Below are 21,871 nucleotides of genomic sequence, written 5' to 3'. Positions count from 1 at the left end.
TACAATTGCACATTTATTATACATAGAATAAGGTATGTTGTGTGTAGTTTTAAGGCTTATTTAGTTGAAAAGTATATTTTATGGAAACCCGGGAACGGATTATTCCTATTTTAATGGTTTCCTATGGGAATTTTTTTTCGAGATACACACTTTTCACCTTACACACTCTGTCTGGGAACCAATTAAGTTCGTAAGTTGAGGTCTCACTGGACTTTTCTTGTGCACACGCCTGCACCTTGTGGCGATTTGGTGCATAACTATTCAGCCTGCCTCTGCGTTTCCCCCACGGACCACTTGACTACCATTATCCTGATCTCCAAACTGCGCTGGATCCACTGCTTCTTCTACATTTCCCCTACCATCACCCCATTTTTCGTATCCGTAAAAACACACTCGCATAAACACAAGGCAAAGAAAAACAGTATCTCCCATGAACACAATTCGAAATCCAAATTTAGTGTGTTGAGACTTTTTTTAAATTGTTGAACCCTTGCACTGCATACACGCACGCTAACGAATTTACTATCCCACACGTGACTTTATGAAATTAACTTCGCTTTTCATAACTGAATACAGCACGACCATGTCAGGTCTCTGGCATGTCACAGTTAGCGGATGTGCCGAGAGTGTGCATGTTTCTGCATCAGTAGGCCTAGTTCATTGATTTCTTTCATTATCACAAGCATGAGAATAGGTTTCCACCCGGCCTCATTATCAAGCTCTAAAATCTGCCACGTGTGCACTCTCACACACACTCCAAAGTATGACAAATACAAGTTATTTCTTCTCATACAACTTATTACATAAATCCAAAGTTGAATTATCAAAGCCGGATGCAACAAAATGTCTGCCTGCCTCTGTATGGCCATTAGCTCTTCTACCGGAAACAAATTCCTTGTTTGTTCTACATACTTGGCAATAAACACGATTCTGATGTCGGGTGGGTTGCTTCTAATGGTACTGTTGCCAAAAAAAACGTGAGAGTGTGCATAGTGGTGGCTGAAAAAAAAGTTAAGGACCCTGGGGTCATGTGCACGTATAGACTACATCAGCACTGGTAGACGGCGCCGCGAGAGTGGCTCCCTTTCCAGCAGCTCATGTATTTTGTTTTTCTACTTTCATTCCTTTCATCACTTTGCTGCTGTGAAATGTACATTTCTCCACTGCAAGACTAATAAAGGCAAATCCAATCCAATTCATCAAGATGGTTCAATGTCCATCCAACAAGGCCATTCAATACTGGATCTGGGATCACACATCGGTGATAAAGCACGTATGTTTTCGATGCCGAGTGGCAGCCATATATATGCCATTCAAAAAATATTTATGTGATTTGAAGGCGGGTATCGTCTAAAACTGGTGCATCTTGTCTGTCGACATGTTGCACCAGCCTTCAGCTACATCACAATATAATGCGCTGGTTTGTGCTCCCAGCGTGCTGCTGTTGTTGGGCTGGAACGGAACCCGGTGGCATGGTGCCATTTCGTTTGTACCAACGTTACCTCCTTAATACTTTCCTTGTAAGACCAAGACAAGTGTGCACACTACAACAAAGACTGTGTAAATTATATTCAGACTAAACCTGTGAAACTATAAAATCTAAAAGTTTAACAGTGTCTCTACATTTCTTGCCTTTGTAAAATAATTAACAGGGTCTCGCTAATACGAAATGGACCGCGGCCGCTGAGGCCCAGCTTCGAGAAGGCACGTGATTCATGATGATCGGTGACGCAATTGTGAAGGCGTTCGGGGCGGGGAGGAGGGAGGAGTCAACCATGAGGTTATAAAACGACCGCAGATTCTGCCACCCCCACCACCTTCCACGTCCCTTCAATCGGATCGGTCCCCCCCCCCCACGACCGCCGTCTGCGGCTGTCCAAGCAGTGGTTACGACGCTAACACTGGAGCTGTAAAATTATTCCATTTGGGTGAGTTAATATTTTTATTCTTGCGCAGTTTTAATTATCTTTTGAAGGAAAACATTATACGTTCTGTTTTTTCTTACGGCAAATGTAAAGTACGCATTCAGCATTGGTACAAGAACAGTAAAAATGTTTATTTGGCTTTAAATTTTGTATAATGGTGTGCGGGCAATGTAAGAAAACGAAAATTTTGTTTTTTTCGTGGTGTTTATCTTTGGTAACAAAAAAAAACAACACTAAACTGTAAAAGCCAACTTTACGTCAGTCGCTAAGTAGCTAGCTTGTAGTTTAGCACGCGCTGTCTCATTAGTGCTGGGTAGCTAGCGCTCAAGTCAACGCAAATTATAAAACCCATTATTTTGTGCCTATATCTATATATAGATATAAATAATAATGTCGATACTTTTCGGTGTTTCCGAGGCAATGGCTTTGCGCGTTTTTGACGTTTGCGTCGTCCGCCCGCAGGGCTCCGGTAAAGCGCCGCCGAAAGCTGACCACCCCGCACCAGTGATCTCTTGCAACTGTCTCGGAAACACTTGAGTTTCGGAGAAAGTGCAATCGGATAGGCCCAAAACACCACTGCCGCAGCCGCCGCTCACCCTCCAATAACAAATCGTCCAAATCGAAGCAGAATGGTGCAAAATAAGATAACCGAAGTCACTGGATTCCATCGCTCATTTAAGGTTTGTTTAAAAGTGTGTGCTTGTGTTCCTGTGCGTGCTCTTTTGTTGGGGGGCGGGGGTCCACGTGTATGTGAGAGAACTGCAAACAAACAGCACTTTGTTCATCGCCCCATTTTTGACAGTTAATGTATTGGTGGCTATCAAGCAACATGATGTGGGACTTATGTTGTATGACTATGGTATTTTGATGTGGTCCAACAATATTATTAATAAGGATGCCAAATCGGCACTCTTTTGCAGTCCAGTCGAGATATTTGATGTATTAAGGATGATGTGGCTGGCAGCTTATTTCTTTATCTTACTTTCCAGGGCCAAAATCCTTTTGAGTCAGACGACTTCACTAAAAATGGATCTCACCTCATTGATTCATCGTTTGATTTTGATTCCTCCCCAAGGCATGGTGGGTATTAACACTTTAGTTGGACAATTACCCGTTTTGTCGGGGTTGCTTCCTCAGTTTAACAATTACTCAAACTCAGTCATAATATAGTGTCTATTTTGACAGATATACCCTCCAGCCAGCCCATAGACATCCCTGATGCCAAGAAGAGAAGCAAGAAGAAGAAGCGTTGCAGGGCAACAGATAGTTTCTCTGGGAGATTTGAAGGCAAGATAATTTTCTTGTGTGTACTTTGGGTTGATATAATGAACAGAATACTTATGATTCAACTCGTTCAACCCCTCGCAGATGTATACAGACTGCAGGATGAAGTACTTGGAGAAGGTGCTTATGCCAGGGTGCAAACGTGCATAAACCTTATAACCAACAAAGAATATGCTGTCAAGGTAAGACCCGCAGCTTTCAGTCTAAATGTACAATATGATTCCGAATTAAGTCTCTTGTTGAAGGAAGTTTTTATCCGAAAACCGGATATTCACGTCATAACCTTGGCTGCCACATGACTCTCTTTGTGTGTTACTGCTGCTCTGGAATTAGCGCAGTCAGCAGACACTCCCCTTGCTGTTTTTACATGCAGTCAGCCTATCACAGAGAAGGGAATTGATATACCCTCCCATTCATTCCACTCCTATTGCCCAGAGTGAATGCTCATAGAGAGAGAGGGAGGGAGAGAACATTGTGTGCTGCCAAAACAAAACCTTCATAGGAGAAGGAGGGAGGGGTGTGGGTGGCGCTGGTTGAACATTGTGACCCAGGGTGTTTACATGGTTTTTCACTCTGTGCAGACATTTTTATTTCACTTTTAAGGACCCGCCTCGATTGAAGGAACTTCTCTTTCTGAGAACTGTATTGCCTCACACAAAGGAAGTAAACACATTGCATAATGTGTTTTTTCAACCCAAGTCGAGTAGAGTGCAGTTCTTAACACAAAATGCATAGCTCCAACTGGATATTAAGCTGTAAAATTCTTGCATCCACCGCGTTTTTACATTTATGTCAGGAAAAATCATTCAATCCTACAGAACACCTAGTATCCATATCACAGAAATGCAGCTGACTTGAGGCAAGCGTTTGGTCGTGACGATGGTTTTTGCCGTGGTTCTCCATGGGAGTTTGTCATTTTGTGTGTGTGTTTGGGGAGTTGTAGAGTAGGTCATTTGCTTGTTGAAGTGGGGCGAAGGGGGGGTTGCGGCTCAGACTTCTCCTTCGCCAGATGTCCCGTCTACCAGCCCCCAACGGCCCCACACCCCCAGACACAGACGAGTTGCAACTGTGGAGCAACTGTAACAAAGCTTCACAAAGTACAAACAGCACCCTGGGTATATTTTAACGCCTCCTTGGCTCAGATGGTTGTTTGACCCTCATGCTTTGCGGCATAAATTTTCAGCACTGTTTTGTATTGTGTGCGTCCGTGTGTTTGTATACTGTATATATGTGCGGGTAGATTGATGGATTGGAGATATAGACGTGTATTGTATACATTAGATATGTATGGGTATCAGTGGCGGGTCGTGCATATCAACCCTGGGCCTTCAGTAGTGCTACGTCTTAATCAATCCAAGCTGTGACTGTAAAGGAAGTGTCATGTGATTTACTAGAGGATATCGTTAGCCAGGAAATAACTTGTGAAGAAAGAAATGCTGTCATTAAACTGTTTGAGTTTTTACCATGAATATGTGGATTCATGATATGGGGTCAGAAGTCGCTCTTTCACACCGCCGAGAAGATTGACCAACAGGATTAGGAAGCATTTCCGACCTTTCTTAACTCATTCACTGCCATTTATTGGGCAATTGAAAATATGACATAGAACGCTATTCCTGAATTTCTTCAGGTTTAGTTTTTCTTGCTTGGGTGCCAATAAACCGCTGGCCAGACCTCTGGCAATGTTTTTCCTTTCCACAAGGGGCAGCATTTCCCTTTTTTTTCCATGTCAGCGGTTTGTTCCTGCTTCAGCTGTTGTTCAAGCGCTATTGTATTGTATTTGGACAGTCGCCCTCATTTCAAGTTCATATAATTCCAGACCCGTATCATTTAGGAATTAACTCATTTTTTTTCTGATGAAAGAAAAGAATCTAAGGTTTCTTACACTGCATTGAACATTTATGTAGTCCTAAAACTCAATGTTCTAGGGGTCTTGCATTTCTTCTTCTCCTTCAGCTATTGTGGGTTGACAAAACCACTATTAAAGGGCAACCGACGTCTCCGGACAAGTTGTGTCCATTATTTGTAAAGTAGCTTAAAGTCCGTACGTGACGTCACTAAAGGACCGCCCTTCACCGTAAAAAAGACGCATTGTATCAGTCCTTCCATCACGTCAATGTATTTTGCTGTACTTGTTTGGTCTGGGGACCTCGTGTTGCACCCAGAAGGCCAGAAGAGGGCGTCCAAGCGCCATATAAGGAATTTATCAGCCTGTGTAAACGGAGGTGGCCACAGGATGTCGCCATTTTGTGCCTCTTTTTTGGGTGGGAGATTTTCCCCCAATGTTGCCTCAAAATGGCACAAATAAATTCTTTAATCGATTGCAAACATGTATGCTTTCCTCTTCAGAACTATTTGAGTCATATTCATAACTGGATGTGTAACAAAAAAGCATGCAGAACTGATTGTGAAGGTGTCCAGGCAGATTTCTCACCCTGGTAACACATGATGGCTGAAATGTGATTGGTTCAATGCTTTAATACCAAAACACACATCTGGAAGCAGCACAGCAGGGGATAAGTAATGAAAGGAAGCTGAAATACAATTTAGAATTATTTAATAAGAATTCATGGACAAAATATCATTTACATGACTGTGTGATTATGATAATTTTCAGCCACCAGTGAAGGCCTTGCAGGCCCTGATGTCCCTCTACTGTTGGGTATTTAATAGACCTCCCTGTTGGATGAGCTATTGTGTTACTTTGTGCTGCTGACTCAGACTGGATAGGTGCAAGAGGCTTTGGAACGCTGTCGGCGCTCTTGTCTGCGCATTAAACCTAGACACATGGCAATACTGGGATTCAAAAGCAACTGTAATCCAACTACCAGGAAGAGACACACGCACAACATTCAAGCAAACAATAACTTGAAGACTGGAACATTCGACCCTTTTGATTTGTTGTCAGCTCTTTGCATGACTGCTCAACTGATCGTGGTTCATCAGTGGTTCAGCACCCCATGGCAGAGCACAGTTATATATAGAGTTTTTTTGTGTGTGTTTTTTTAACTGTAAGTAGTTTGGGATTACCCCACGGAATGCTTCCAATGAGGAACACTTAAATGCATTTAAGATTTAAATAAGGCTAACATATGGTACTAAATACAGTGCCGTGCTGTGACTGGTGTTAATCATCTTGGTTGGGCTGGCACCATCGAAAGTAGGTTGAAGTATATTTGCGAGTGTGTCACAGGGTGGGGTGACTTTTGGGAAGCGGTGGGCGAAATCAAGGCCTTCAATTGGCACCACAATATGGAACATGTAATCTTCTCTTTGGACATATTGAATCTCTCGAGGCTGAATGACAAAAATGTCCTCAAAGTTATGCGCACCGTTGTGTCGTTTTTTTTTTTTTTTTACCTACAGTGTATGAACAGCTGCCCATATTATTACCATACATGCCAACTACTCCGGTTTTGCCGGAATGAGTACGGTTTTCTTTATCCTATTACGGGTTACGTTTACGTTACGTTTCCAATAAAAACCATAAGTCAAAAATCTTCAAAATAGTAAATACCCAACGTTCATTCAAAACATGAGATCGCTAAGGATCAGATCTAAATTTAGAACAGGCGATCGGCACAGTGCCAGCTGTTAGCTTCCTCAGATGAATTGCACGTTCTACGGGTCATTCATTGAGAGTTGGTATCGGTTTTATCATTGTCATGCGATGGCATCTGCCAGAGGAAAAAGCAACAAAAAGTGTGAAATCTAAAAGAAAACTACAGTCGTTTCGTGAGGAATACTCCCAACCATTTCCAGGAGTTATTCTTCGGTTAAGAAAAAGTGAATGTGGATAATATTAATGTGGATGTCTTTCAAATTCGAGTTTGTTGACAGCATTTTTTTGTCAACCCAGAGGAATGCACAGTAGGCAAGATGTGCATAGTTGAAATTATTAACAATGTCTTACAATTTGTTGTACTTTTCAAACAAGGTTGCTTATTAAGTGTTTGGTTGATTGGAAAATATATATTTTTTTGTTAAAATAGGAGCAAACATGATATTTTCACGATTGGCAAGTTGAAATATGACCAACATTTGTATGGTGTTTTTAAGCCTCATTTTAAGTAGGGTGATCCCTCGCTACATCGCGGTTCACTTATCGCGGCTTCAGTGCATCACATTCACGGGAAAAAAAACCCTTTTTTTTTCTTAATGGCATACAACTGTGCAAATAAACAAAGTAAAAGAAACAACACTGCAAATGAAGCAGAATACAATCAAACACTATCTTTGCACCAAACCTTGTTCTCTATTCTCAAAAAAAGAAGACAAAAAAAAAGAGTGCCAACAACTACCGATAACAATGTTCTTCTCTCGGAGAAAGACTCCTTCAGTAGAATACAATTTAATTAAAAAAAAAGCTGACTACATTGTACTTTGCGGATTTCACCTATCGCGGGCTATTTTTGGAACGTATCTCCCGCGATAAACAAGGGTTCACTGTACAGTAGCTGTAATGTAAAAATCATTTGGCTTCAGAGGAGCGGAGTTTCAGAATTTGGCAGGTATGATTAACCAGTGTGTTTTCTTTCAGATCATTGAGAAAAGACCAGGCCACAGCCGCAGCCGTGTCTTTCGTGAGGTCGAGATGCTCTACCAGTGCCAGGGCCACAGGTAGCGATCCTAATCAATAACTCAAAAACCAAAATACAATGTGATCACTTTTGACTCTGACTTAATGTAACACATTTGTTAGTTCTGAAATAAGAATGCGTTAGGGCAAGAAGGTATTTTGTTTGTTTAACTGGGCTGTATTTTCTATTTTAGTAATATCCTGGAATTGGTGGAGTTCTTTGAAGAGGAAGACAAATTCTATCTGGTGTTTGAAAAGCTCAGAGGAGGTCTGTGAATAGCATTTGCTCTCTGGCCAATTTTCATTTTGTTTGGCCTTCTTGTGGAGTGGGGGATTCGGTCTGCCTAATGTCAATAGCTGATACACTTATGTTCTCTCATTAGGGTCCATTTTGGCACACATTCACAAGAGGCAGCACTTCAGTGAGCAGGAAGCAAGAGTTGTCGTACAGGATATTGCTCGAGCTCTGGATTTCCTGCATAATAAGGGTTAGCACGCTCTCACAAATCCTTAAACGTGTGGAGACATTTTGAATATTCCTATGTATGTTTTTTTTTTGCGTTTTGAATGTTTTCATGTTTTAGCTGTGATAGACTAACCAGAAGCACAACTGTCTTGTAAATTTCCAGGAATGGCACACCGGGACCTTAAACCTGAAAACATCCTCTGTGAAAGCGCTGACAAGGTGAGTCTGTGCAAACATTTTCTGTCCATTATTTACTCATGTGGATTGGATTAGCCTTTATTAGTCCTGCAGAGGCGAAATTGACATGTGACAGCAGTAAAGTCATGGAAGGAAAGGAAATGAAGAAGTAGAAAAACAAAATAAGGGAGCTGCTGGAAAGGCAGCACTCGCGCGGTGCCATTTTGAAGTAAATAACAAATAATGTGACAACACAAAAGACACACAGTCTTCAAAATAAAGCACTTTCTGCACCCTCTTTATTGCACGAAGCAGTTCTTGATGATAGAGGAGAGGCTCAAAGCGTCCTTTTCACCAGTGGATCTGGGACGTCATGGTGAAATGCGCACGTCTGCTACAAGCTTAATGTTGAAAGCAAACACGATGCTGTAGCATCCAGTGACGAAAAGAGATTTTCTCACATCTCCTGTCCCACGTGAATACACTACTTGGGCGCCATCTTTTGGTGGTGAATAATAAATTGAAAAGCTTCATTCATACAGTGTAAATTCAATACTGTCCGGGCAAAAATGGTGTATAAAGAGTTCTATAATTGTACTGCAAAACTGCATGTTAGTGTGATGAGGTATTTATTTTAATTTTCTTTTCCGCTCTCAGATTTCCCCAGTTAAAATCTGTGACTTTGACCTGGGCAGTGGTATCAAACTGAACAGTGACAGCTCACCCATCTCCACCCCGGAGCTCCTCACTCCTGTAAGTTAGCGATCCATTTTTTTTTGTCTCAAGTTAGAAATTATTTCAATATCTATATGTATTGTATTGTATGAAGGTCATGTGCTATAAGGATTAATATTAATAAGTGCGCCACAATAAAGTAGAGAGTGGCAAAGCAAAAACGTGAGCATAGTTATTGGTCTGAATCATACTGTAATAAATCGATAAGATTGGATTTCATTCCCAGTACCAATTTATTCATATGGAAAGTTGATTAAAAAAACATTTGTTGTTAAATTGTACAAACCTAATGTTTTTTTTTTTTTAGTTATTCGTCTATGTAAGCTCTCAGTCGTACAGGATTGGTCCATTGATGAAAAGGTTTCTTCAGCCATCATCTGTACTTCTTTGAAGGTGTCAGATGTTTCGTTCCTCATCCGAAAAGCTTCGTTAGCGAACTAACATTTTGCTGGTAGCTCTGGCCCTGTGGGATATGGGATTTGGGATATATATAGGGCCAGAGCTACCAGCTAAATTTTAGTTCGCTGACGAAGCTTTTCGGATGAGGAGCGGAAACGTCTGACACCTTCAAAAAAGTACAGATGACGGCTGAAGAAACCTTTTCATCGATATTCACAGTTTTGTACCTTTCCTCTGTGCAGTTTTCTTTTCTATACAGATAAGCGTTGTGCTTTCAGGCTCGAGCGTGCTTTTATCAAGTCTCGGCTGCGTACTCATTGGTCATGGGCAGTGGTATTATGCTCAGTTTTTCATTGTCCTTGCCTGGCAACATTCTTTTTACCTTATCACTTCCATGTTATCAGCAGTTCCCTGCTAGATATCCCTTAGTGTAAGGTACACGTCCTACTTATCAGTTGTAAATATTGAGTTTGAGGTCATGATCGTTTGACCCCCGGACTATCGTCACAACACCAAAGCAAATGCCCTACAACAAAGTGGCGCGACAAAATGGGATGCACGCCATGTAATGATTCTGGCTTATGCTACGTGTTGACACAGGCGGTCTGTGTGTACGTGATAGACCAGAGCAGGTGAAGGAGGGAGGTGCTTAATTCTGCAGGAATGTTGAATGTTGGGGGCTGATTAGTCTGGTGGTAACTCCATCTTTTGACTGAGAAACCCAACAAATGGCGAAATCACAGGACAATGGAGCCCCGATAGAAAAAAAAAAAGAAACGTGACAAACTGCAAAGGTTTCAGGAAGTCATGTAATAGCCTTGGAATGTACCATAGAGGAACTTCCAAGGCCATGTGAGGCAGTGCGGAAATATCCACCCTATGTATGATTATTTTTAATGCCCCATGATCCCAACCATGCATGTTCTTTCTCGAAAACAGATCGGCATGGTTTGTTCTTTAATGTTTTTATTTGCCCCCCTCCCTTACCTAGCGACTGAGCTTTGATTGGCTTAGATGAGTGGAGGGGGGGGGGGTATGGCTGGACTTTGTTTTATGGACTTTATTTACTTTTGTCTTTGCCTTGTTGGGAGGAACAATATGTGCTTTTCCATCTCTCCCTCTCCTCCCAATGCTGGTTTTGTTGAGTTGCTGTTACACAAAATTTGCATTTTTGCACCTTTTGCGTTCATCTGTGCAGCATTTTTTCAAAGCTTTTGTGCAATTTAGATTTTGAGAATAAGGAACAATTTATGTTGGGTGATGATGATTATGATAATAATAATACAGTAAAGTCTCGTTATATCGATATTCAAGGGAGTCCGAAAAAATATCGATATAACCGGCACTATCGATATATCCGACCCTGTTTGCATGTAATTTTCTCAGTGCGTGCATAGAAATAGTATCGCTATAACCGGGACTATCGATATATCCGATATCGATATAACGAGACTTTACTGTAATACATTTCATTTATCATTAAACTGTTAGAATTGTTACAATGAACATGTGATAACCTCTTAAAATTGCAATATTATTTGATATTTTTGCTAGCTTGAGAGCTGTCCAACCTTTCTGAATGATCTATTCTTGAAAAGTCAATCATGAAAATGGCTTTAAGAGTAAATCTGCAACCAAATCCATTTTTTATCCTCCTTCAGCCATTGTGGGTTGACAAAACCGCTATTAAATCAACACAACAATATATTTGCTTATGCAGCTCGCTACAGATATAGTGTGCTAGCTCCGGCCAGTATGCGCTTATCAATAGCGGCTAGTGATACTATGATTGGCTCGTGACTAGCCAACCATGGTTTGCGAAAACTCTAACGTTGCCAGTCCCTTTGAGCAGGCCTTGGGTCGCCAACTTGAACTCTGATTGGTTAAAGCAACAGCTTCATCGCCATTGATTGATGCTCTAGGGGCAGCACAATTGATTGTGAAGGCGTCCAGATTGATTTCTGACCCTGGCAACTAATGATGGCTGAAATATGATTGGTTAAAATTTAACCGTTTAATGCTTAAATATGAAAACACACGTCTGGAAACAGAGCAACACAGGAAAAATAGTTTAAGGAAGCTAAAAAACATTTTTGAATTATTTAATAAGAATTCATGGACAAAATATAATCAACAATCAGGGATTCCGATATTTTTAAGGCCAGTAGAGAAGGCTTTGCAGACTTTGACGGTCCACTACTGAAGCAAGCAAGCCTAACCCTTTTTAATTAGCAATTTCAAGTTGTTGTTTTTTCTTGGTGTTTCATTATATTTTTGTCTACTTTATCTGCTGAGGTAAACTGTCACCAGATGTGTGGAGGCTGGGATTTTTTTCCTATAAGACAGAAGCAGCTTTGTCTGAGCTCAGGTTCCTTTGCAACACATTTCATGTCATAAATATGTAGGAGGAGGAAAGGGGGGGAGGAGCTTCTGGGTCTGTTGTGCAATCGTCTTGCTCTATGTAAACATGGCTGCGGACAGATCTAAGGAGAGATGTTTTTCAAGCCTAACTGCACATTTTATTCTATATTTTTTTGATTGAAGAAGGGATTTTCGATCAGTTTGTCAGGCCCATCAATTTGAGAGTTTCCTCAACTATTGGATTGTCGAATTTTTCCATCAAGGTTTTTAGTGAACTAGTGACCTTCTGCTCTTTTGTCCGATGAAGGCAGTGCTTGGCTTTTTATGCTTCAAAGTTACGTAACCATGGGCTCAGCCCAGTCTGTGGTTCTGCAGTATGGCCAATCCTCTTTGCTGGGCTAAGTGTTTGGCCTAATTCTTGTCTTGGATACATAACAAGGAAACGTCAGACCTGAGCTTGGGCCTGCCTGCCTTTTCCCCTCAGTCCATCATGTACTGCGTTGTGGCTGGATGGTCCAAGTCTTGACTCAATCTTCCTGCAAACTTGCCCCATTTGATGGTGTGCGGGATGTTGCACAATATGTTTTGGATTTCAACACAGAGAAAAAAGCTGTGCGGAGCCTTTTTTTATTTTTATTTTTTTCCAACTGGGCCCATCCTTCCAGATAAGCATGTGACTCTCGCAGTTCGCCCCCCCTTTTTAAGCCTCTAGCTTCAACACGAGGTGTCAGCTGAACTGAGGAATGTCAAGGGCAGCAGCTAAAGAAAATATTTCAGTCTTCCTGTAAGGTCCTCTTCGCCATATCTGTCAACCTGCGAGACACTGTGACCTTACTAACGGCTCAATTTTTCCTTACTTGCTGAGAAAAAAACCTTGCGCATATGTAATATTTCATTGCACAATTTTAGTAACAAAATTTCACATATAAACATGAATGCTTTTAACAATAAAACATATTTCGAGCAATAATCAAGTACAGTGATACCTCGGTTTACGAACCCCTTTGCTTATGAACTTTTCAATTTACGAACGTTAAATTAATGAAAATTTTACCTTGGCATACAAACTTTTTTCGGGATACACACAGAGCTGCCTCAATGAGTGATGTGTTGTTCGCGAATGAGCCCGTTCTTCTAACAACAAAGTGGCAGCTGACTGTTTTTGTCCTCTATTCCCCACCCCCGGTCTTCGGTTAAAGTGACGTGATTGGTCAAGAACGCAGCACTGACGGGAGGTGGTTTAAACATTAAAGAGACAGGCAGATGACAGTGAGAGAGTTTTAACTTTGATAGTTCAAAGGCAGTGTGTAGACTGCAAGGTTAAAATAATCCATTAATCAGGCTCCACAAAAAAACCCGCACAAGCCATCTGTACACTTGATGCAAATAGCTATCAACCCAACTAAGCTGAACACAATTGTTGAGGAACTCGATAAAAATATCACAGAGAAAGCACCTACAAGGGCTCATTCCTCAAGATGGTGCAAGAAGAAGGTTACGTTCCTCATCAAGTGTTTGAGGAAACCGGCCACTTCATTCCATCAAGCCATCAACGACCATCACAAAGGTAAATAAAACGACTTTATTGGACAGTACAGTTTATTTCTTTAAATATAATACCATAGCACATTTATTATACATAAAATAAGGTATATTATGTGTAGTTTTGGATTGGATATGCCTTTATTAGTCTCACAGTGGAGAAATTTACATTTCACAGCAGCAAAGTGATGAAAGGAATGAAAGTAGAAAAACAAAATACATGAGCTTTAAGGTTTAGAAAATTAGAAAGTCGAAAATTATGTTTTATAGGGGCCTGGGAACGGATTATTCTCATTTTAATGGTTTCCTATGGGAAATTAATTTTTGGGATACACACTTCGCCTTTCACACTCTGTCTGGGAACCTAAGCCAAGGTACCACTGTATGTTATTTTTTGTAGAGCATTGTGTCTTTTTTTGCTATGGACAATTTGAATTTGTCCACTGCAACAACAAAAAATAATTTGAATTTGTGTTCTTACGATGTATAATGTTTATTAAAAAAATATGAATTATATTACGGTGAAAAAAAAACATGGTAGAATGTTTCATTGAACGGATTTCAAAATAAAATTCCACTTGACCGGAACTTATCATCTCGAAACATTTTTTTCTTCTCGGGACTTTTCACACGGACTTGTTTTCTCTGTGGTCGACTTTGGTTTTTACGAGTAGCGATATTTGTTAATTAACATTACTGCTCATATTGAATGACAAAAACTGAATTGAAAATATCTCAAAATTATATTTAACGATTTTTGCATTTCCCGTACAAACGTTGTTGTATGCCGTCCACATCTAAAAACAAAAAATGTACAGAATACGAAAAATACAGCCAGTTTGACAGGTAGGCTTTGCCAAATCTGCGGCTAACCAACGTGTTCTTCTCATCAGTGTGGTTCTGCAGAGTACATGGCACCTGAGGTCGTCGAGGCCTTCAGCGAAGAGGCCACCATTTATGACAAGCGCTGCGACCTCTGGAGCCTGGGAGTCATCCTATACATCATGCTGAGTGGTTACCCGCCCTTTGTGGGCCACTGCGGGCGTGACTGTGGCTGGGAATTGGGGGAGCCCTGCCACAGGTGCCAGGTGAGCTCATAGAATGTCAGACATTTTGAAAACTGTTTTTTTCATTGCATGCAAGTTAAGTCCCACGATTTGGTCCACAATACTCATGATTAGAGAACCAATTCTCCTGGTTTCCAAAAATGTTCATTTTTCATTTTTCACCATTTTGTAACAATATCATCCACCCCGATTTGGAAACTGACTGAACTACGAATAGCCTCAATCGGCGTCATTTTCTGCCAGCGCTCGAAAAATGAGAATCGAGAATAGCTCAAGTCTCGCAGTGAACGTGATCTCACACGTTCGAGAGCAGTAAACGAATCAACATGGCAGATAGTAGCAGCGAGAGTCCAAAGCGTCCTGCAAAAAAAAAAAAAAATAAATAAAATAAGATATGAATGTCAATTTCAGTCAGGTTGACAAACTGAATATTCTTGGATTGTATTGGATTCACCTTTATGAGTCTCGCAGTAGAGACATTTACATTTCACAGCAGCAAAGGAAGGAAGATAAAACGAAAGAAAGAAGTAGAAAAACAACATACAGGAGCTGCTGGAAAGGCAGCCACTCTCGCGGCGCCATCTTGAAGTCAAAGAGCAAGCGATCGCGGCGTATCATTTGTATTTTGTTCAATATGTTTGAACAAAATACTATTGACACAATGCAGAAAGTCCATTTGTAATGTGAAACAAAAGAAAATGTAAAAAAAAACAAAATACAGTGATACCTCAGCTTACGAACTTAATTGGTTACACACACAGAAAGTGTGTGCAAGGTGAAAGGTTCATCTGCCAAACATATTTCCCAGAAGAAACCATTAAAAATTAGAATAATCCGTTCCCAGGTCCCTATAAAACATAATTTTCTACTAAATAAACCTTAAAACTACATATAATATACTTTATTTTATGTCTAATAAATGTGCTATTGTATTGTAGTGACAGAAATAAACTGTACTGTATAATGAAGTTGTTTTATTTACCTTTGTGATGGTCGATGTAGTAACCTCTTGATGATAACCTCTCAGCGATAATATCCTCACTCACACTGTCCCCTGCTAGCTGCTTTTCATTAATCCAAATCAACAGATGTTTTTCAACCTCTTCTATCGCCTGAGACCGTTGCTTAGACAACACAGAAACGCCCTTAGCCACACGTAGCAATGCTCGACCTAGCATACTGCTACAGGGACGCCAAGTCACACAAACGCACGCCTCGTTCGTGTTTTTCGATGATCTCTTCCTGCTCGACCATAATTTTCTTTTGTGTCCTCTTCGGCTTAACACTAGCCTCTGTTGGGGTCTTTTTCGGTCTCATAATAACAAACCATGACTGCATTCAAAGAAAGTTGGTGACGAAAACTAGTCCACCAGCCACCGTGGCACCACAGAGTCACAAGTACGAAAATCTCACGATGAATGATTTCTGAAACTTAACATGTATGTCATTGGTCTAATTTTGCACTTCAACAAAACTGCTCTTTTCCTCCCATAGAACACCCTGTTTGAAAGTATTCAGGAAGGAAAGTACGAGTTTCCTGACAAAGACTGGGCTCTTATCGCCTCAAGTGCCAAAGACCTGATATCCAGACTACTGGTTCGGGATGCCAAAAATCGCCTTAGCGCTAGCCAGGTGCTGCAGCACCCCTGGGTGCAAGGGGTGAGTAATCGAGCCACCGTGCTACCTCAAAGGTTTTGCTTTAGTAACGCAGGCGCTCATTTTCACATTTTAAATCGATGTATTTAATTTTGAGTTAAAAGGTCGGAATTTTGAGTTAAAATGTCGGAATTCTGAGTTAAAAGGTCGGAATTCTGAGTTAAAAGGCCGGAATCCTGTGTTGAAAGGTCGGAATCCTGAGTTAAAAAGTCGGAATCCTGAGTTAAGTTGGAATTCTGAGTTAAAATTCGGAATCCTGAGTTAAAATTCGGAATCCTGAGTTAAAACGTCAGAATCCTGAGTTAAAAGGTCAGAATCCTGAGTTAAAAGGTCGGAATTCTGAGTTAAAAGGTCGGAATTCTGAGTTAAAAAGTCGGAATCCTGAGTTAAAAAGTCAGAGTTCTGAGTTAAAAAGTCGGAGTTCTGAGTTAAAAAGTCGGAGTTCTGAGTTAAAAAGTCGGAGTTCTGAGTTAAAAGGTCGGAATTCTGAGTTAAAAGGCCGGAATCCTGTGTTAAAACGTCAGAATCCTGAGTTAAAAGGTCAGAATCCTGAGTTAAAAGGTCGGAATTCTGAGTTAAAAAGTCGGAATCCTGAGTTAAAAAGTCAGAGTTCTGAGTTAAAAAGTCGGAGTTCTGAGTTAAAAAGTCAGAGTTCTGAGTTAAAAAGTCAGAGTTCTGAGTTAAAAAGTCGGAGTTCTGAGTTAAAAAGTCGGAGTTCTGAGTTAAAAGGTCGGAATTCTGAGTTAAAAGGCCGGAACCTGTGTTGAAAGGTCGGAATCCTGAGTTAAAAAGTCGGAATCCTGAGTTAAGTTGGAATTCTGAGTTAAAATTCGGAATCCTGAGTTAAAATTCGGAATCCTGAGTTAAAAGGTCGGAATCCTGAGTTAAAAGGTCGGAATTCTGAGTTAAAAAGTCGGAATCCTGAGTTAAAAAGTCAGAGTTCTGAGTTAAAAAGTCGGAGTTCTGAGTTAAAATTTGTAATCCTGAGTTAAAAAGACGGAATTATGAGTTAAAAAGTCGGAGTTTTCAGTTAAAATTTGGAATCCTGAGTTAAGAAGTTGGAATTCTGAGTTAAGAAGTTGGAATTTTGAGTTTAAAAGTATGACTCCTGAGTCAAAAAGTCAGAATTCTGAGTTAAAAGTGTGTGCGTTACTTCCGGGTTGAGTGTACGGTGGCACGTCTGGCTGCCGCTGCTCACCCGCAAAAAAACATTGTTCTTATCCTGTGACTGTAAAGTGTCCTTGAGGGTTTTTCTTTCTCGGTCAGGGGTGTTCCAGACGTGACGACGCGTCAGCCATCGTCATCAACTCGAAAACAAGACTTCCTGAATATTCAGCGCGAGTCTTAAAACGTAAAATCTAGCTGTATGCCGTGGAATCTTTGTAAAATACGCTCAGTAGAAGTCATTTGAAGCCATTTTACAAATTATGGACACAACTTGTCCGGAGGCGTCGGTTGTCCTTTAATGGGCTTTCTTTCATTTTTAGGGTGCATCTGAGACTATGCCGACACCAGTGTTTCATCAGAGGTAAGGCAGTTATCCACGCATGACGTTTTGGATCATCAACACTTGGATCCGGTGAACCTCATGTCCTTTCTCCCTTTTTCCTTAGAAGCAGCAACGCGAGGGATTTGACCTTCTTCGCCGACAAAGCCATGGCGGTGAACCGGCAGCTGGCTCAACAGGACGGCATGGAGGAGCAGCATCAACTTGAGACCCCCATCGTGGTCACTGCCGGAGGCTCCTCCATGCGCCTTTCTCCTCCTTCCAACTCAAAGCTGGCCAGGCGAAGGCAACGCAACAGCCAGCCCAAAGGCGGCCCCGTCTCGGCGGCCGAGCTTCGTCAACTCTTGGCCCCTCTTGTGATTGTGGGCGACTGTGCCTGAATTTTGTCCGACGTCGACTCCAGATCTTCTGCGAAGACCTGCTCCTCTCCTTTGCCTGTACTTTGACTCTCGCTGGCTTTGGTCTCTGGCCATTCGGGCTCTTTTTTGAGTTTGCTGTGTAGGGGGGGAGAGACCACGGATCTTCTTCCAAATGCCTTTTTAACCTCCTGCAGCACTTCTGAAGCACATCAGCCTTGGGTTTGCAAATACAGATTCACCTCCAGGTTTTTTTTTGGGGGGGGGGGAGGTTAAGAGAGTTAGTTTTAGAAGCCCCTCCCATCTACCCCCGCTTTCTCTCAACACTTATGTTTTAAACTAAGCTCAGACACCAAAGCGACAACCCCCTTCGTGCTGCTCCCACGTTACAGCTGGATCCACTGTGAATTAAGTTGTCTGGAATGTTCTCTTTGCCTGTATGTGTACGCATGAGTGGTCAATCTCCACATGCATACACGCTTATGCAAAAAATGCCAAGATGAAGATATACAAAGGGTGGGGGAGGGGGTGGAAGGAGCAGCTGTAAGCCCTGGTGCCGTTATTGTATAGCTGGGGGAAATCGTTCCAAGCTATTTTTTTCCTCCCCACCCTCCTCTTTTCTCCACGCAAAGAATTTTGCAATCGATTGTTCTCACTAGCTACGCAATGAAAGCTCCCAAGTGCAGAGAATGTCTATATACTGCCAGCCATGATGTGATTTCAACAGTTTTTAGGGTCACTCACTTTGTCATCCTGTTGAGGGTCAGTCCAAATGATTATGATATGATTGCTCCTGTATTATGACTCGGCAATCTTGAACGATATCTGGTAGGTTGCGCTGGATAATGATCATGGTAATTTTTGTTTTGTTTTTATGATGTCCCACAACAACACCCAGTGATTTTTTTCAGTTTTGTATTATTATTATTATATATATTTTTTATAAGTAAATCAATGTATGCCCCAGCGCGAGCTAACCTTGATATTTTTGGCACTAAAAAGTTCTCTCATGCAAAGGGTGTGAAAAGCACAGTTTGACCGACGTCACCTCATCGTATGATTCAATACACTTACAGTATTTGGACCATCGGCATGTCTTATTATTCATGAGACATCTTTCCAAATATTGATATGATTGAAGACAGTCATCCCCACAGACAAAAAAAAGGAAGAACATTCCACAAAAAACAAACAAAAAGTCTTCCACAAATGTGTAGCTGTATATGTTTACTTTTTTCATGTTAAAAACTCAGTGTGAATGTGCCACTTTTTTTATGGATTTTTTTTTTTTTTTCTACTTGGTGATTTGTCATGGAGTTGTGGTTGAGTTCAGGTGAAAACACCGGCTGGTTTCCTATGTTGGTTTACGGTATGTTAAGTTGTGTGAAAGTCAGCAGAAGATTTAGTCGGTGGAACTTGAGCGTTCTTGTCCAGACAGTGATTTTTTTTTCTTTTTTTTTTTTTTTCCTTTAATTTTTCACAAGTTGGCAACAATTCTTCTCGAATGAAGTAAAAAAATGTTCATTCTGAGACTGTGATAGTGAAAAGTGACCAGGTCTGTTTCGTTCACAGGGGGTTTAAGTCATGACCTGGTACATGGAACATGTGTAATAACCTAGCAGACAGGTGCTGGCGATTCACTACCAGCACTTCGATCATGGTACTCTGGATATGATTGCCCCCCCCCCCCCCCCTTTTTTTTTTTTTTTTTTTTTTTTTTTTTTTTTTTGCTAAAGGATCCACTCTGCTGATAAAAGGACACTGTAATTACCTTTCAAAACTACCGACAGATGCATCATTCGTGGCATTTTATGTCTTATAATAAGACTTGAATTTGTATATGCAGCTGTTTCTTCTCTACATGGGAAACAACTTTGCTAAATTTAATTAAGGCAATCTTTTTGGGTGTTTTAAAACGCCTGATACAGTTCAGTATTTTATTTGTTTTTCTCGTCTCCTGTGAGCATCGCACGTTTTGGACTGGGTTTGATACCTGCAGTCACGTGCACCACACAAAGGGCCATAATCAAACGATCCTGACTGGTGTAATAAGAGTTTTTGGTCATGATCATTTCTACTTTTTTTTTTTTTTGTTTGTGTGGAGTGGCAGTTGTTTAAAGACTGTCTCATCGGGAGAAAGTTCTATTCTAAGGCTCTCACTTTTTCTTTGTCATTTTGACGTTAGAAAGTGTTCAGTTCATTCATGCGGATGGTGTCAACCTTTCCCTTAATTTGAATGTACAGGCAAAGAATTTAATATCCAGCAATACTTTTCAAATCCTTCCTAATTGAACTCGAAAGTGTCGGGTAAACAATTCTGCCTGTGGCGGAAGAACGGGTATTGAACTGAGGCAGACAATATCCGAAATTAGCACCATTGCGATGCTCTTAGGGAGGGGTAAGAAGTTTGGAATTAATACACCCTTAAAAAAAACAAGTTTGATTTAAAGATAAGCACTTTACAGTATCATGTGAATGATTGCTGTTCACTCAAGGCAACACTTAAAACAGTTGTTCCAGAATTTTTGTATTGTTTTTTTCTAAAAAGACAAAAAAAAGCAATAAAATGCTTCAAAAAAACTTTTTTTGTTTGTTTGTGGTGTCTCTTAAAGGACAACCGACGCCTCCGGACAAGTTGCATCCATAATTTGTTAAATCACTTCAAATGACTTCTACTGAGCGTATTTTACAAAGATTCTACCGCATACAGCTATATTTTACGTTTTAAGACTCCCGCTGAATATTCAGGAAGTCTTGTTTTCGAGTTGGTGACGATTCCTGACGTGATGTCACTGAAGGAACGCCCCCTGACCGAGAAAGCGACACACAATGCATTTTGGGTACTTTGTTTGGTCTCAAAACTTCGTGTTGATGGCCAAATTAGAAGGAAAACACATTAATAATGCGATGGTGAATTGTGTGTTGCACCAAGACTACTATTTGATACTAGTTGACAGAAATTCCCACCAGACAATTCAGCCCATTTGCAACGGAGCTTGGGCGCCATCTTGTGCATTTTCTGGGACGCTACATTTGAGTCCAGACGCCTCAAAATGATATGGAAGAACTTCTTTAATCGATTGCAAACATTTATGCTTTCCTCTTCAGAACTATTTGAATCATATTCATAACTGGATGAGTAACAAGAAAGCATCTTCTCCGAATCTGAAGCCATTGTTTTGATTCTAGAGCAAAGCATGACGTATTGGTGTGACGTCACGAACAAGAAGGCGGGACCTTCTGAAACTGAAACTTTCTGAGGTCATTTTGAAGTAGTTTTGGGACACTTTTTTATTCACTCATTTTTGTGTTTTGATTGTGTTTGATTTGACTAAAAATATCAGCCTGCGTGTTTTGGGTATTTTAGATGCTATAAAACGTTTTTCTAAAGTCAGTTAGGAAACAAAAAAATGGTGTCGGTTGTCCTTTAATCATTGCGCTCATTGATTTGCGGTAAAGTTGAAAGGACTTCGTTGGAAAGCTGATACTTGGCATGTGCGCCGTCTTTCCTCGCCAGTTTCATATTAACCAACATTATCTTTTGACCAAGGCTGAGACCATGCCTACAGATTGCAGTAAATTATCTTATCTGGCACGCTGATATTTGAGCTGTGTCACATGTTCATACCAGCTCACTTTTCCCTTCACTCACTGAACTATGACTTGCATGTGATTCTATGCGTCAGTTATCCAAAATGCCACTGTGGGGCTTTCCGCAGGCGGGCCTCGCCATACAGTACGTGACTGATGCAACCTGCTGCAAGAGCTATCTCCACGTGTTTGCGGACAGGAAACGACTTGGCTACGCAATGCAACT

At 40.9% G+C, this 21,871-nt stretch overlaps 1 protein-coding gene across 1 annotated transcript; it reads left to right on the top strand.

The window, feature by feature from the left end:
* Positions 1-1,767: 1,767 nt before the first annotated feature.
* Positions 1,768-20,122, top strand: mknk2b (MAPK interacting serine/threonine kinase 2b). The gene is made up of 14 exons (XM_089000294.1): positions 1,768-1,928; positions 2,388-2,605; positions 2,915-3,005; positions 3,111-3,212; positions 3,294-3,391; positions 7,750-7,829; positions 7,983-8,056; positions 8,172-8,276; positions 8,418-8,473; positions 9,089-9,184; positions 14,362-14,556; positions 16,030-16,194; positions 17,679-17,719; positions 17,805-20,122. The coding sequence occupies exons 2-14, from the start codon at positions 2,555-2,557 to the stop codon at positions 18,076-18,078; spliced, it is 1,428 nt and encodes a 475-aa protein (XP_088856420.1). The 5' UTR covers positions 1,768-1,928; positions 2,388-2,554; the 3' UTR covers positions 18,079-20,122.
* Positions 20,123-21,871: the final 1,749 nt, after the last annotated feature.

The sequence above is a fragment of the Hippocampus bargibanti genome, linkage group LG07, assembly GCF_051943395.1.
Source record: "Hippocampus bargibanti isolate YZ-2025 linkage group LG07, ASM5194339v1, whole genome shotgun sequence".
In the NCBI taxonomy this organism is placed as follows: domain Eukaryota; kingdom Metazoa; phylum Chordata; class Actinopteri; order Syngnathiformes; family Syngnathidae; genus Hippocampus; species Hippocampus bargibanti.
This window is presented reverse-complemented; position numbering and strand designations above follow the sequence as displayed.

Bases quoted from the DNA above. Each gene is read 5' to 3' on its own strand.
- mknk2b (XM_089000294.1), top strand. From the start codon at position 2,555: ATGGTGCAAAATAAGATAACCGAAGTCACTGGATTCCATCGCTCATTT. The intron at 2,606-2,914 runs GTTTGTTTAAAA...CTTACTTTCCAG, and splicing joins GATTCCATCGCTCATTTAAG to GGCCAAAATCCTTTTGAGTC. The intron at 7,830-7,982 runs GTAGCGATCCTA...TTTCTATTTTAG, and splicing joins TACCAGTGCCAGGGCCACAG to TAATATCCTGGAATTGGTGG.